This window comes from Triticum aestivum, chromosome 5B (genome assembly GCF_018294505.1).
Source record: "Triticum aestivum cultivar Chinese Spring chromosome 5B, IWGSC CS RefSeq v2.1, whole genome shotgun sequence".
Taxonomy (NCBI): domain Eukaryota; kingdom Viridiplantae; phylum Streptophyta; class Magnoliopsida; order Poales; family Poaceae; genus Triticum; species Triticum aestivum.
Window position 1 is genome coordinate 595,245,545 of NC_057807.1, and position 13,044 is coordinate 595,258,588.

Here is a 13,044-nt window from a genome sequence, read left to right on the forward strand (position 1 = left end):
AACATTAAATGTTTGATGTCGCAAAGTTTGAGATTTATTTTGTTTTTTTGAATTTACCGTTCATGGACAGTGTAGGGACATCCGGGTGTTGAAAGGCATGTCTCATAATTTAGTGTTGCGGCCCTCATCCTCTCAGGGGTCCGGGCGGTAGCCCTGTTTGCCCGGCCTATGGGCCAGCCCTGACGTACCTCAAAACAGACACATTAAATGTTTCTGGACCCGTCCGAAGGGGAGCTGGTCATCCAACCTTAGGCCCTTCCCAGTGCTCCATGGTGTACATGTGCTAAGGGTGCCACATAGGCAGAAAAATGACATGGCACAACAATTAAAGAGGAGAGAGAGAGCATTATGGTGATCCCAATAAGAACCAATGCTAAGCACGTGAACCTAGAAAAAAGACTACCAACCAATACACGAAGAAGTTTTATTACTAAACAATTAAATAGAGGAGGCTTTGCTACAAAACCTAAGCACCGATGCATTGGGAACATTAGGTGCTAAGCATTTTAATGCACTAAGCATCCCACTTTAGCACCAATGCATTGGGAGAGGTCTTACTCATCAAATCCGGACAATAGGAGTGGGCCAAGCGTGGACCGGACCTAAAGGGAAAATGCACATGGGGCTATGGGAACACATGGTCCGATTGATTGTCGGTCAAGAGGACTGTCCCAAAACCTTCCCCAAGTTTGCCTTTGGTTGGTGGGATTTCAGACAACCGAACTGAATCGGGGACGTTTGAGGTACCCTGTTGAATGGCAAAAAGTGTTTGGACCACACGGCCGGACATTCAATGGGCAGTTTGATGCACCCCGCTGGATTTTTATTGTTGTTGTTGCTCTAAGGCATTGTGGTTGTTCCTTCTCTTTCACCTTATAATATGAATTGTACGTGCGGTGTTTGGCCCGGGTTGATCCATCCACTACACCCCCGCGTCGCCTCTGCCCTGGCGACACGGGGGAACCCCCACCGGTGCCGCCACCTCTCCCCTCCTTCCCCTTTCCTCCCCTCATCTCGCCGCCGCCAACGAAGCCCGGGCAGGCTCCAGGGAGGGCGGCGGCGGGGCATCTCGCTGGATGGCGTGGCGCGCGAATTCCGGCCGCTCGGGTGCGATTCGGCGACGGCGGGCGTCGCGGAGGCCGCTCCGGGTGTTCGGCGGCGTCGGTCGTCGGTGTGGGTCCCTTGCTCCGGCGCGGGCGGAGGGACGGCGGAAGGTGCTTGGCGGCCGGATTCGGCCGGCCTTGGTCGGATCTGGCGTGGCTGCAGCTGGGCACGTCGTCGGAGGTGGCTGGCAGGGCATGGGTCGATCTGCGGTGAACGCGGTGGTGCGGGTGTTGGCGGCGCGGCTGCGCCTCGCCGGAGCAGCATGCCGGGGCGGCGGCCTCCTCTAGCGGGGTCGGCCGGTTGGTGGAGACGGCGGTGCGCGCCCAGGACCCGGCAGCACGTCTGCTGCTGGCCGGGAGGTCACGCGGGACGGCCTCAACTGGGACGGGCGCGGGCGCTGGCGGGAGCTTCCCCTCGGTGCTCTGCTGTGCTGGTTTGGTGGCAGTTGGTGGCCGGCTGGTTCGGGCTTGCGGTGGTTGAGCATCTCCAGGAGAAATCCTTCTCCGGCCTCTGCCGGATCCGGTGACGGGGCGCCGCGCTCTTTCTTGGGAGCGTCGTTTTGGCGTGGTGCTTCTCCCCGCAGTCTTGGCTCCAGAGGGAATCCTCAGATCCGCGGGATCGGGCGATGAAGGCGTCTCCACGTCTTCTTCCTCCTTGGGGGCACCGTCTCGGAGCCGACTACAACTGGAGACCGGTGGAAGGCGGCATCTTCGCCGCGTGGTTGCTGAGGCGGTCGTTTCAGGGGCGCTGATTCCTGTTTGGCAACGATGATGGCGTCGAGAGGAGCTTGGGTCGCGGCTCGGGCTTCAGTAGTCGGATCTTTCCGGCGTGTTCGAGGTGCTCTTTCGTCGGTTGCCTTGTTGCTCTGAAGTCGGAGCTGTGGTGGAGCGAGTCCAGGCGGTGACGATGACAGGCGCTCGGTGCTCATTTGCGGTGGGCACGGTCGGCGCAAAGTCCTGCATATTTCCCGGGCGATGATCATCGTCAAAGTCAGAGCTGTCAGTTGTTTGTGCGTGTGGTCGTTCGTTGGCATGTGCCGTCCTGGAGTCTGTTCCATGTCGGTGGCCAGGTTGGCCTGTGGTGCCCATGTGTTATGGGTTGGGTTGTTTCGGTTTTAGCCCGGTTTTCCGTCAATTAACCGGATAATTCTCACTTCTTCTTAATCAATGAAAATGGCAAGTCTTTTGCCTCGTTTAAAAAAAAATTGAACTCGTACTACCTCCGTCCGAAAATACTTGTCATCAAAATGGATAAAAAAGGATGTATCTAAAACTAAAATACATCTAGACACATCCCTATTTATTCATTTGGATGACAAGTATTTCCGGACGGAGGGAGTACGTGCCAATTTTTAGTAGACAAATCACAAATGATGCTGGAGCATTGAAAAAGCTGCGAGGGATAACAAGGTGACCAGGTTGGCTGGGTTAAAAACGCGTGGCTGCACGTACGTAGGCGCTCGAAGCTGTTAAAAATCTCTGGGCACTTGACACTTGACAGAGCAATGTCACAGTCGGCCTAGTTAAAGTTATACTGGAGTTTCAGAACGGGGGAGAATAAGCAGGGACTCCTACCTTTTCGCCTTTTCGTGGAACTCGCGGCGGCGACGCCCGGCGGCGAGGAGGACACGGGCAGGTGCCGGAAACCCAAGCGCCGGTGGGCCACCACTCCCGTGCCAGACACGTACCCCTCGCACGCGACGCGGCATGCCCGCTCGCGCGAGCCCATTGGCGCCGGGGCTCCCCTTCCCTTCCCTTCCCTCCATAAAATCTTCCCCACGCACGACCATTCGCCATCAGCTACTCCCCTGCACCACAGACAGTCCACTCCACACCACCCCGCCCCTCGCCGCCGCAGTGCCACGCGCTTCCCCAAGTCCCGAACCGCAGGCAGCGGCAGCACCCCCGGCCACGACCGGCCGTCTCCATTTTCTCTCCACCCGCTGCTGGACTGCTAGCTATTCCACCGCCGCGGTCCCCCGTGCCCGCGCCCCACCCCACGAAAGCGCGTGATGGCGGCGCACAAGCGGCCGCTGGAGGCCGTCGCGGCGGAGCAGGAGGCGCCGCGGTCCCCGAGGAAGCGGCTGCGCCAGACGGTGCTCCTCGTGATGCGGCTGTGAGTGCCTCCCCCTCCCCCAACTAGCCGCCGGTCTCCTCTTTTGCCGTGCAACTCGGTCGGATCCTCCTCTTGCTTGCTTCCTTGATTTGAACTCACCATTCGCGGTTGCTTCGCCCGGATCCGCGCCGCAGGGAGAGGAGGAGGGCCAGAGCGGCCACCGTCGGGCAGATGGTTCGCCAGCAGGTGAGGCGATCGATTCGCGCGCGCCTCCCGGTTCCCCTCACCCTCCGCATTTCGATTCTGTTCCCTGGCACCGGTGACTGACAGGTTTGGTGGGTCTCGATCTGTTTTCGTCGTGCGGCATGCAGGCGCAGCTCGACAGGGCAAAGCTGTTCGTGTTTCTCATGCTGCTCGTCTCGCGCCTTTGCTCAGTGGAGAGGCTCCTTCAGCAGCTCCGCAACCTACTGCCAGGTGCTTTTAGGTACGCATATTTTGAAAGAATAAATGAGATGCACATTTTAGGGAAGTAACAAGTGAAGTGCTGGCATGCTTTTCTGGGAGATGCCATTTTTATCCTGTCATGAGAAGAGAACATCCATCCTTTTGTCTTTCTCACAAGATTGCTGTCGCCCTGTCGGCAACACAACAACTTACATTTTTGGAAGCTTGACAGGCATAGTATTTTTTCTGGTTCAGGTTATCATCGAGTGTGAGTAAATAAATCAAAAAAAAAAGAGAATTTGTTCTTCTTTCAGTAATCATAACGCTCAAAATATATGGAGATGGTCTCTAGTAGTAACAACTCAAGTGTTGGCTTGCTTTCTGGGAAATGCCATTTTTATCCTCTTATATCTTCTTTGACAAGATTGCTCCTGACAAGCATAGTACCATTTCAAGTTCAGATTATCGAATTATATTCATGGAGTGTGAATAAATCATGGATTTGTTCTTCATTCATTAATCATAACCACGAACGTAAAATAGTTGGATCTGCAAGGATTGAACAAGCATAGTACCATTTCAAGTTCAGATTGCTCCAGGATTCTATTTATTGAGTATTCAACTTCCGAGTAGTGTTGTGGATGTGATGGATAAATGCTTCCTTGGTTAATTAATTAATTTTACCTCTTGTTGTGTGTATTTTTTTTGTATCCAATAGATCTTTGACGGTATCCATACAAGATCCAATTCGATCAACTGTACAGACAGAGGTTAGTATCTGGATCTTTATCTGTTTAATATGCCTTTATTTGTATACATGCACTCTATCCTAACTCCTTTTTGCTATGTCATGAAATAGATGCAGGGACGACAAGCAGCCTCGCTTCCTAATCGCATTTCTGAGCCTCCCAGGTTTCTGCCATTTTATATTTCCCACCGTATATGTTTTTTGAATCATGTCATCATACTTACTGTCAAACCAAGTATTTTCTTTCTACGTAATCTGGGAAGTTTCCTTCTGTTACTGTCTCACTCATCTTATTTGAAAATTTAGGCACATACCAGAAGGTTTTCCTGAAACTGGAGGCAACACTCGAGTCAAACTGCGCTTTGTCGATGTTGACAGACCAGAAGATCCTATTTACACTGGTTATCCAGTACAATGGCTGAATAAAAAAGATGCTAGGGTAGCGGTATTTGAAAATGATAGGCAAATCACGCAGGGCGACCTTTCTAAATTGCAAATTGAGATTTTAGCAGTCCATGCTGAATTCTTTACTGAGCGAGGACAAGCGGACTTCACCAAAGAGGAATTCAACAAGCAGATATGTATACATAAGGGGAATGAGTCAGTCTTGACAACTGTTAATCTAGCAAATGGTGCGGCCTATATTGGTTCCGTCATATTTACAGAGAGCTCCCAGAGGAAAAGGTTAAGATTGACAGCACGAGTGAAAGGACAGGATCTTGATGTCAGAGTTCAAGAAGCAATCACTGATCCTTTTGTTGTCAAAGTCGGCCGAAGTAAACGTGAGTATACTGTATATCCAATTATCCATTCTGAACATCAAACCTTTTTAACTATATTACATGGAAATTTTAATACACTCTGTAATTTTCTCATTCAATGAAACATTTACTGATCCTTTTGTTGTCAAAGTTGGCAGAAGAACATGCTTGCTGATTTTAAGGGAAAAAAATGTTAAAGCACATATCATATCTTTCAGAAACTATTATGGTCTTGTGCAGTGACATTATTTTATTTGAAAATATGAAGTCCTAGCACTAAATGTTCTACTTTGAGAAGGGAATGTTCCACCACAAAGTTCAGTTCAAAAAGGAGATGCTCAGGCGCCTTGCCTAGGGCATAAACGGAAGTCTAGGACTAGACGGGCCAAGCGAGAAATTGTCAACTCCAGCAAGAGATCAGGCCATATTACACTGATGGCCTATGGTACTCAAATACACCATGATAGTCAAAACTGTATGACCGCCTAAGCGAACGACAATCACCTAATCTATGCCTAGCACTATTTTGAACCTGGCAAACCTGTATGAAGTACTATCACTTAGATTTGGGAGTTGGGATCGTACTTTTCTTGGGTCATTACATATTTTATTTTGAGTTTTTTATTAGGTCATAGATTAATAATAAGCATGCTAGATCAGTTTATAATTTACCATGTACATTAATCCTTTCCTGAATACTATAATCATCAGATGCAAGGGTAGCCAGAATGAACCAATTGCATATTAGCAATCTTGTCTTAACATATCCAATATTTTTGTCTACTTTCAGAAAACAGAAAGAGTTATCCTCCATCTAAAGAAGAAGCGGTATACCGTTTGGAGAAGATTTCCCTAAAGGGAAAACATTGTACTCTCCTTTCTGAAAAGAATATTACTACGGTGAAGCAATTCTTGCGTCATTATTACAGAGATGAATCTGGTCTCCAAAAGGTAAATATACAGTTATAATTATGTTTCTGCAAGCTTCAGCGTTTCAAATTACTTGCAATAGGAATTAGTTAATAATTGTCATGGATCGGAAATAAAATATCCCGCATCTCCTAGGATTAACTTTGACTACACGTAATGCTATATGTATTTATGTGCACTACATGTAATTAAATGCTAAGTCAACTCTTTATTTGGCAATTAGCTTCTTGACATGAAGGAGGATTGGAGCACCTTGATCAAACATGCCACCACGTCTGATCCTGGGCTTGAGATCTATTCTTTTATTGTTGAGGAAAATACTGAACTCTTATTCAATGATTTCTATAATCTTGTTGGTATGATGATCGGTGGATTATATTTTCCTGTCAATGGCCTTAATCAGTTTCAGCAGGTATACTTTTGACACTGTTCCATTTCCATCGCAATTAGGCTGTTGATTCACTAAGATAATAGTGCTCTGGCAATATTCCTCAGAATGTTGTCACGGTTACAAGGTTTATAGCAAGATTTACGTTTGGAAATTAGACTGCTTCCTAATTAATGTCATTGTGAATAGCTATTGACTAACCTAACTCTGGCATTGCTGAACTAAAACAGGGCAAATGATGTTATTGTACGTAAGTTAGGACCAAGGCATGGATTCTAAACAAATTCTTATGTCGAGCCTCTGTTTTTACTGTAAAGTTTATTTTTACCTATAAGCATATGCATTAGTGATGAAGAATGTGTTGTTGTTCAATTAATATTTCTTTTTCTTTCCAATATCTAGAAACCTAGAAGAAATATATAGAGCATTTGGATTGCCACCTTGTGGTGTTTTTGTGCTTGCATTGTGTAAACCCACTGAAACACAGTGTATTCAACAAAGGGAGGGTCTAACCACCGCCCTAATGCACTTAGTTGAAAAAACGGTGAGAGAAAATATGAAGACTATTATCACCAATAGATTCATCCTACTCAAGTACTCATTTTTCATGATTAGAAGGTTTCATAAAGGTCTGAGCATTGAGGCCTTTCTGTACACAAAACAATAAGCAAAAGCATGTGCTTGCACATTATGACAGTGATGACATAATAAAACATCTTTTTACAGATTATAGTGAACAAGTGGAAAATGTCTGCGTATGAGAAATTTGACGAGCGGGAGAACTCAGGGGGTCTTACCCCTGATTACTTCATGACCAATGGCGGCCCTGTCAGTGCAGGTCCTTCTGTACAAGCTGGACGAATGACGTGGCAATATCCTAATGGCAAGGCTGCACAACACGGTGAATTTTAATATTTTGTTCCGTTGTTGATCCTGATTGCTACATGTTTCTCTAAATTCAACTTATTGCAGTCCTGTCAAACAATGACGCTGGCCCTTCAAACCAAGAAACACTGCCGTTTCCGCAGCACACGTATGCACAGACTGTGCATCAAGGTCATTATTAAAACACCTGCATAATTTTTTATCACACATCCTCTATACTGTAATTGCTGCTTCATCGCAACTTTTTGTTGTTGTTGTTGACTTCTGATAGTTTTGGGGATCAACTTACTGTAGGACTTGGTGAGCACAATCCTTCTGTGCCACAGAATGGAGCTCCTTACTCTCTGCACCAGGGAACTATCTTAAATGATCAGGGACAATTTTCAGCACAGTCCACTATTCCGCCCAACAATTTTTCATCAGTAAGTAAAGTTACCTATGGCACAATCAACAATACCATCCTGCAATTTTTCATTGACAGCCTGAATTGTTTCGTGGATGCTAGGTTCCACAGGATGACATGATCACAGGTGCAAGTCTAACTGGCCAGGGAACCTCTTCACTTGACCCTGTTCTGGCTGACATCTCCAGTGGGTTTTCTTCAGTTCCAGTATGTGTTTCTTTGAATAAGTATCTTTGTACTGACTGAAGTACTCCCTCCGTCCGAAAAAGCTTGTCCCAAGCTTGTCCCTCAAATGGATGTATCTAGCCTCCATCCGAAAAAGCTTGTCGGATAGATACATCCATTTGAGGGACAAGCTTGGGACAAGCTTTTTCGGACTGAGGGAGTATATCAGTATGTAGCAGTCATATGGCTTTAGCCTTTTTTCCTTTGTTATGTCATGATGGTGTTTGTTCTTGCAGTTCGAGGACTACAGCAGCCTGGATGGAACCGACTATCTGACAGACTATGGCATTGCACTAGCTAACAACGGTATGCAATTTTGAATTTTCAATACCCATGGTAACCATAATGAAAAGCCGATAAATTATGCAATTTTCAATGCCAGAGCGATAATCTCTGTTGCAATCGATGCAATCATCTTCTACAATCAGAAATCTTCCCATTTCAATCTAGGATTTTAGTAAATTGATGTTTACCTTCATAAAATCTGGAGTGTGTGTGCTTGGCTGATGACTACCAAACTGTATCTTAAAAGTTAAATTTGGGCCTGGATTTAAGATGTTCATCTCGATCCGTGCACTAATGCTGTGTTCCTTTCATTTCAGCAGAACTGCCGAATCCCAACAGGCCATTTGATGGTCATGGACATGATGGCGGCAACCAGTGACAGATTAAACTTGAGACCACTGCAACAGGCTTTCCTCTGCTAGACTAAACATGACAGTGGCAGTCGGTGATTACAGTATTCAGTGTGATTAAACATTTCGTCTGTAAATATTTAGTGTTGCGAGCACTAATAGATAATGCTGTTCAGTAATTGCTGAATTTGCAATTGGTTGTAATAGACATTTGGCTTGTATTCTTAAAAGCAAACCTTTCAGAACAAGAAAACATGCGGCTTGTATTGAATACCTAGAGCGGATGTTCATATTGATTGAGAACTTCGTCCAGTCCTGTTAATCCATCCTTAATCCTTTTGTAAGTTGCAGGACTTGCTTGGTGTATCCTGCTAATCCATCTTTTTTCTAAGTTGAGTTCTTCCTATGTTTGTTCACACATTTTCACTCATATATACTACGTAGTATGCTGTGCAGATTAGAATAGTTGTACAAGATTTCAGTTTCTTAAATACCACAGAGCTTCCAATTCCTCCTACACCAAGCCCACACAGGTCGACACCGCAAGCTCTCATCCTCAGCTGCCCCATCTGCGACCGCGAAAGCAAACAAGAACACTTTATCGGAAAAAAAAAAGCAAACAAGAACACAAGATACATCAGTTAGTTGAGCCATGGTATAACAGAGATGCGGGGCAGAGCATATTCAGATTAAGGCATGGATGCAGAGTTCACCCGCCGTTGATGCTGGGGATAGGTATCGATCAGACGGTGTTCTGGGCTGAAGCTTTTGGTCAAGATCTCAGAAGGAGACGCTTCAACCTGGCGAGATCCCGGCTCTCATTGCTGCTCTCTCGGAGATGGATCTCATCTCGAGATGCAATCTGTTGTGGAAAAGCAGCTGCAAACTAGGTGCTGAAGGTACGACCAGCCTAGTGCATAGGAACGAGTACAGATCCCACTTTCTCTACTCCTGCGTGGGTGGTAATGATCGGGACTTATGCTGTAAACAAGTCTTCTGGCCCCTCACTATGTAGGCCAAAACCAATGCCAAATTCACTTTTTGAACATTTGGCACTGGTGCCCTACATTGCCCAGCTGATGCCAAATAAAAATTTCAGGGCATCGATGCCTGTACTTGCTCCGACACCACATTTCGTTGAGGCAATAAACTAAGCAGCCACTGTACTTTCACATGCGAGGCACCACCGGCGAGACACTGATTTGAGCTGATATATTGCTAGTTTATACATAGGTGGGACAGAGGTGGGATGGATGCCAAATCCTTCACGTTGTGGTATCGGTGCTAAATTTATTTCATTTGGCATCGAAGTGTACGTGGCAAACCTTTCAGATTTTTGGCACCGAACACATAGTGGAGGGCCTACACAAGGAAATGTCTTAAATGATCAGGGATCATTTTCAGCACAACCAACTATTCCGCCCCACATTCTTTTACCAGTAAGTATGGTTACCTATGGCACGATCAACAATTCTATCATGAATTTTTTTTTAATTTACAATCTGTATTTTTTCGTGGATGTTAGCCTCTACAGGATGACATGATCACAGGTGCAAGTCTTACTGGCCAGGGAATCACTTCACTTGACAATGTTCCTGTGCGATAGGCGGAAACGTCTTACCTCATATGACGGGACCTGTTGCGTGTTATATAGCAGGGGCGTAATAATCCTGATAGCGCATACATTCAGTTGGAGAGAATCCAAGTTACATCTTGAGGAGGAAGCAAAGGAGGAGATAGACCTAGCTAGTTACAACAGATAAGAAGATACGGCTAACTACCTCCTGGAAAACTACCACGCTCAATATCTCTCCTATCACGTTACAATGTATATGCGCGTGTATGTTTATCATGTTTGACACCCTCCCTTAATCACAACTTGGACAAGTTGAGATTATGTTTGAAGTCTTCAAAACTTCGTGCGGGCAAAGCCTTTGTGAAACCATCTGCAACTTGATCTTTGGAGTGCACAAAGCGAATGTCAAGTTGTTTCTGAGAAACCCTTTCTCTGACAAAATGAAAATCAATCTCTATATGCTTTGTCCTACCATGAAACACTGGATTTGCAGAAAGATAGGTGGCACCAAGATTGTCGCACCATAAAGATGGAGCTTGTGTACTCTTGATGCTGAGCTCCTTCAACATGGACTGAACCCATATTATTTCTGTTGTGCATTTGCTAATGCTTTATACTCTGCTTTTGTACTTGATCTGGAGATAGTAGCTTGTTTACATGCACACCATAAAATCAGGTTAGGTCCAAAGAATACTGCAAACCCACCAGTTGATCGTCTATCATCCAGGCAGCCTGCCCAGTCAGAATCAGAGAAGGCATTGACAAGACTGGAGGATGATTTTCTGAAGTTTAAACCAATGCTCAAAGTGTTTTTGATGTATTTGACTATACGTTTAGCAGCTGTCAAATGAACAGTAGTGGGTGCATGAAGGAACTGACATACTTTGTTAACAGTAAAAGAGATATCAGGCCTAGTAAGAGTAAGATATTTTAATGCTCCTACTAAACTTCTGTATTTTGTACTATCCTCTTGATTCAAGAGTGTCCATTCTGTAAGAGATAATTTTTCTGAGCTGGATAAAGGAGTAGGTGAGGGTTTACAACCTTGCAGGCCATCCTTTTTTACCAGATCAGTTGCATACTTTTCTTGAGAGAGATGAAGTCCTTCTTTGTGTCTCTTCACCTCAATTCCAAGGAAATAATGCAAGTCTCCAAGATCTTTCAAGGCAAAATCTGCACCTAAATCTTTCAACAGTCCTGTAATGGCTTCATTAGATGAGCTTGTTACAATAATATCATCAACATAGATGAGAACAAATATGCAAGTGTTGGGCTTGTTGTAAATAAATAGTGAGGTGTCACATTTTGATGGAACAAACCCAAGTGTCTGCATTTTGTGACAGAGGTGAGAATACCATGCCCCTGGAGCTTGCTTCAACCCATATAGTGACTTGTCAAGTTTGCACACATAGGAGGGAACACTTTTGCTTTCAAACCCAGGTGGTTGTTTCATGAACACTTCCTCTTCCAGAACACCATGAAGAAACATGTTCTGTACATCTAACTGCCTAAGACTCCAGCCTCTAGAGACAGCTATAGATAAAACAAGACAGATGGTAGCAACTTTCACAACTGGACTAAAGGTGTCCTCGTAGTCTATACCATACCGTTGTTTGAAACCCTTTGCAACGAGCCTAGCCTTATATCGGTCAATGGTTCCATCAGATTTTCTTTTAATTCTCAATACCCACTTGCAATCAATTAAATTTTTACCTTGCTGTGGAGGAACCAAGTGCCACGTTTTATTTTTCTTTAGAGCCGTATACTCTTCATTCATAGCTTTTCTCCATTTTTCATCACCAAGTGCTTCTTCCACCGTATTTGGTTCACCTGGTTCTCCTGTTGAACATATCATGCCATACTTAGTCATATGTTTGTAATTAACAGGTTTTGTCACACATTTTTGTAGTCGGGTGCGTCCTGGAGATGAAGGAGGCAGATCTGTAGCCGCAGAGGATCTAGCGTGCTACACAGGAGATTCGGCAGCAACAGATCCCGAGGTCAAATCAGCATCGGAAGCAGCACATGTTGGGCCAGTCTGATCTTCTATGGCCAGCATCCGCGGCTCAGCCCTTGTGAGAGCCGCAGAGGATCCCATCCGGCGAACCGGCTCATCATGCGCCAATGATTGCAGATCAGGATGGGGGTTCGTGCCGGTGGCAAAATTTCGTGTTTTGACCCTTTTCACGTCTAAAATCGGGATCTAACCCCGGTTTGAAATTATTTCGACATTTGACCCTTTTGCTACCGCCGGGCCCCGTGGCGGTAGATGTGTGCATGCTACCGCCGCTCCTCGTGGCGGTAGGTTTCCTGACGCCGTCTGGCCGTTAACGGCCGTGTACACGTGGCAAAGGGACCTACCATGTGGCAAAGGGACCTACCATGTGGCAAAGGGACCTACCGCCACACCCTACGGCGGTAGGCTGTTTCAACCTACCGCCGAGATGGCTAGCAGTAGGTTCCTGGATAAGGTTGTGAAGGAGGGGGCTGTGCTGCTCCCCCACCCACTCATTCACCCCACTCTTCTTTCGAGCTAAAGCTCTCTCCCCCTCTCCCCCCACACCAAATCACCCACTAGATCCCCCTTCATTGCTTGAGATTTGGCCGGTGGATCAAGCTCATTTGCATCACCCAAGGTACCTCCCCCATCTCCCCTTCATTGGTTGGTTCAAATCATGCATTTTGCTCATTTTTTGGAATCACTAGCTCATGGTTTTTTTGTGGTGAAATCATCGTATATGATGCATTTAGGGTAATGTTTGTGCTTTGACAATGTATTGTGTCAGTAGCATCGTTTGGGTAGTAAGAAATATCATTTAGGGTTTTGTTAGGGTTAATGACATGGTTAGGGTTAAGGTTGGGTTTATGGTTATGCTTAAGTAAATGCCTA

At 45.8% G+C, this 13,044-nt stretch overlaps 1 protein-coding gene across 3 annotated transcripts; it reads left to right on the forward strand.

The window, feature by feature from the left end:
• Nucleotides 1-2,699: 2,699 nt before the first annotated feature.
• Nucleotides 2,700-8,904, forward strand: LOC123113501 (calmodulin-binding protein 60 D). Of its 3 annotated transcripts, none has more exons than XM_044534746.1 (14): nt 2,703-3,219; nt 3,354-3,405; nt 3,531-3,643; nt 4,322-4,373; nt 4,463-4,515; nt 4,658-5,133; nt 5,903-6,063; nt 6,266-6,454; nt 7,157-7,331; nt 7,403-7,486; nt 7,610-7,737; nt 7,821-7,925; nt 8,180-8,249; nt 8,549-8,904. In XM_044534746.1, the coding sequence occupies exons 1-14, from the start codon at nt 3,116-3,118 to the stop codon at nt 8,605-8,607; spliced, it is 1,821 nt and encodes a 606-aa protein (XP_044390681.1). In that variant the 5' UTR covers nt 2,703-3,115; the 3' UTR covers nt 8,608-8,904. The 3 variants fall into 3 exon arrangements, with proteins under 3 accessions (XP_044390682.1, XP_044390681.1, XP_044390680.1); XM_044534745.1 differs by having other exon boundaries at nt 2,705-3,219; nt 8,546-8,904; XM_044534747.1 differs by lacking the exon at nt 6,266-6,454 and having other exon boundaries at nt 2,700-3,219; nt 8,546-8,904.
• Nucleotides 8,905-13,044: the final 4,140 nt, after the last annotated feature.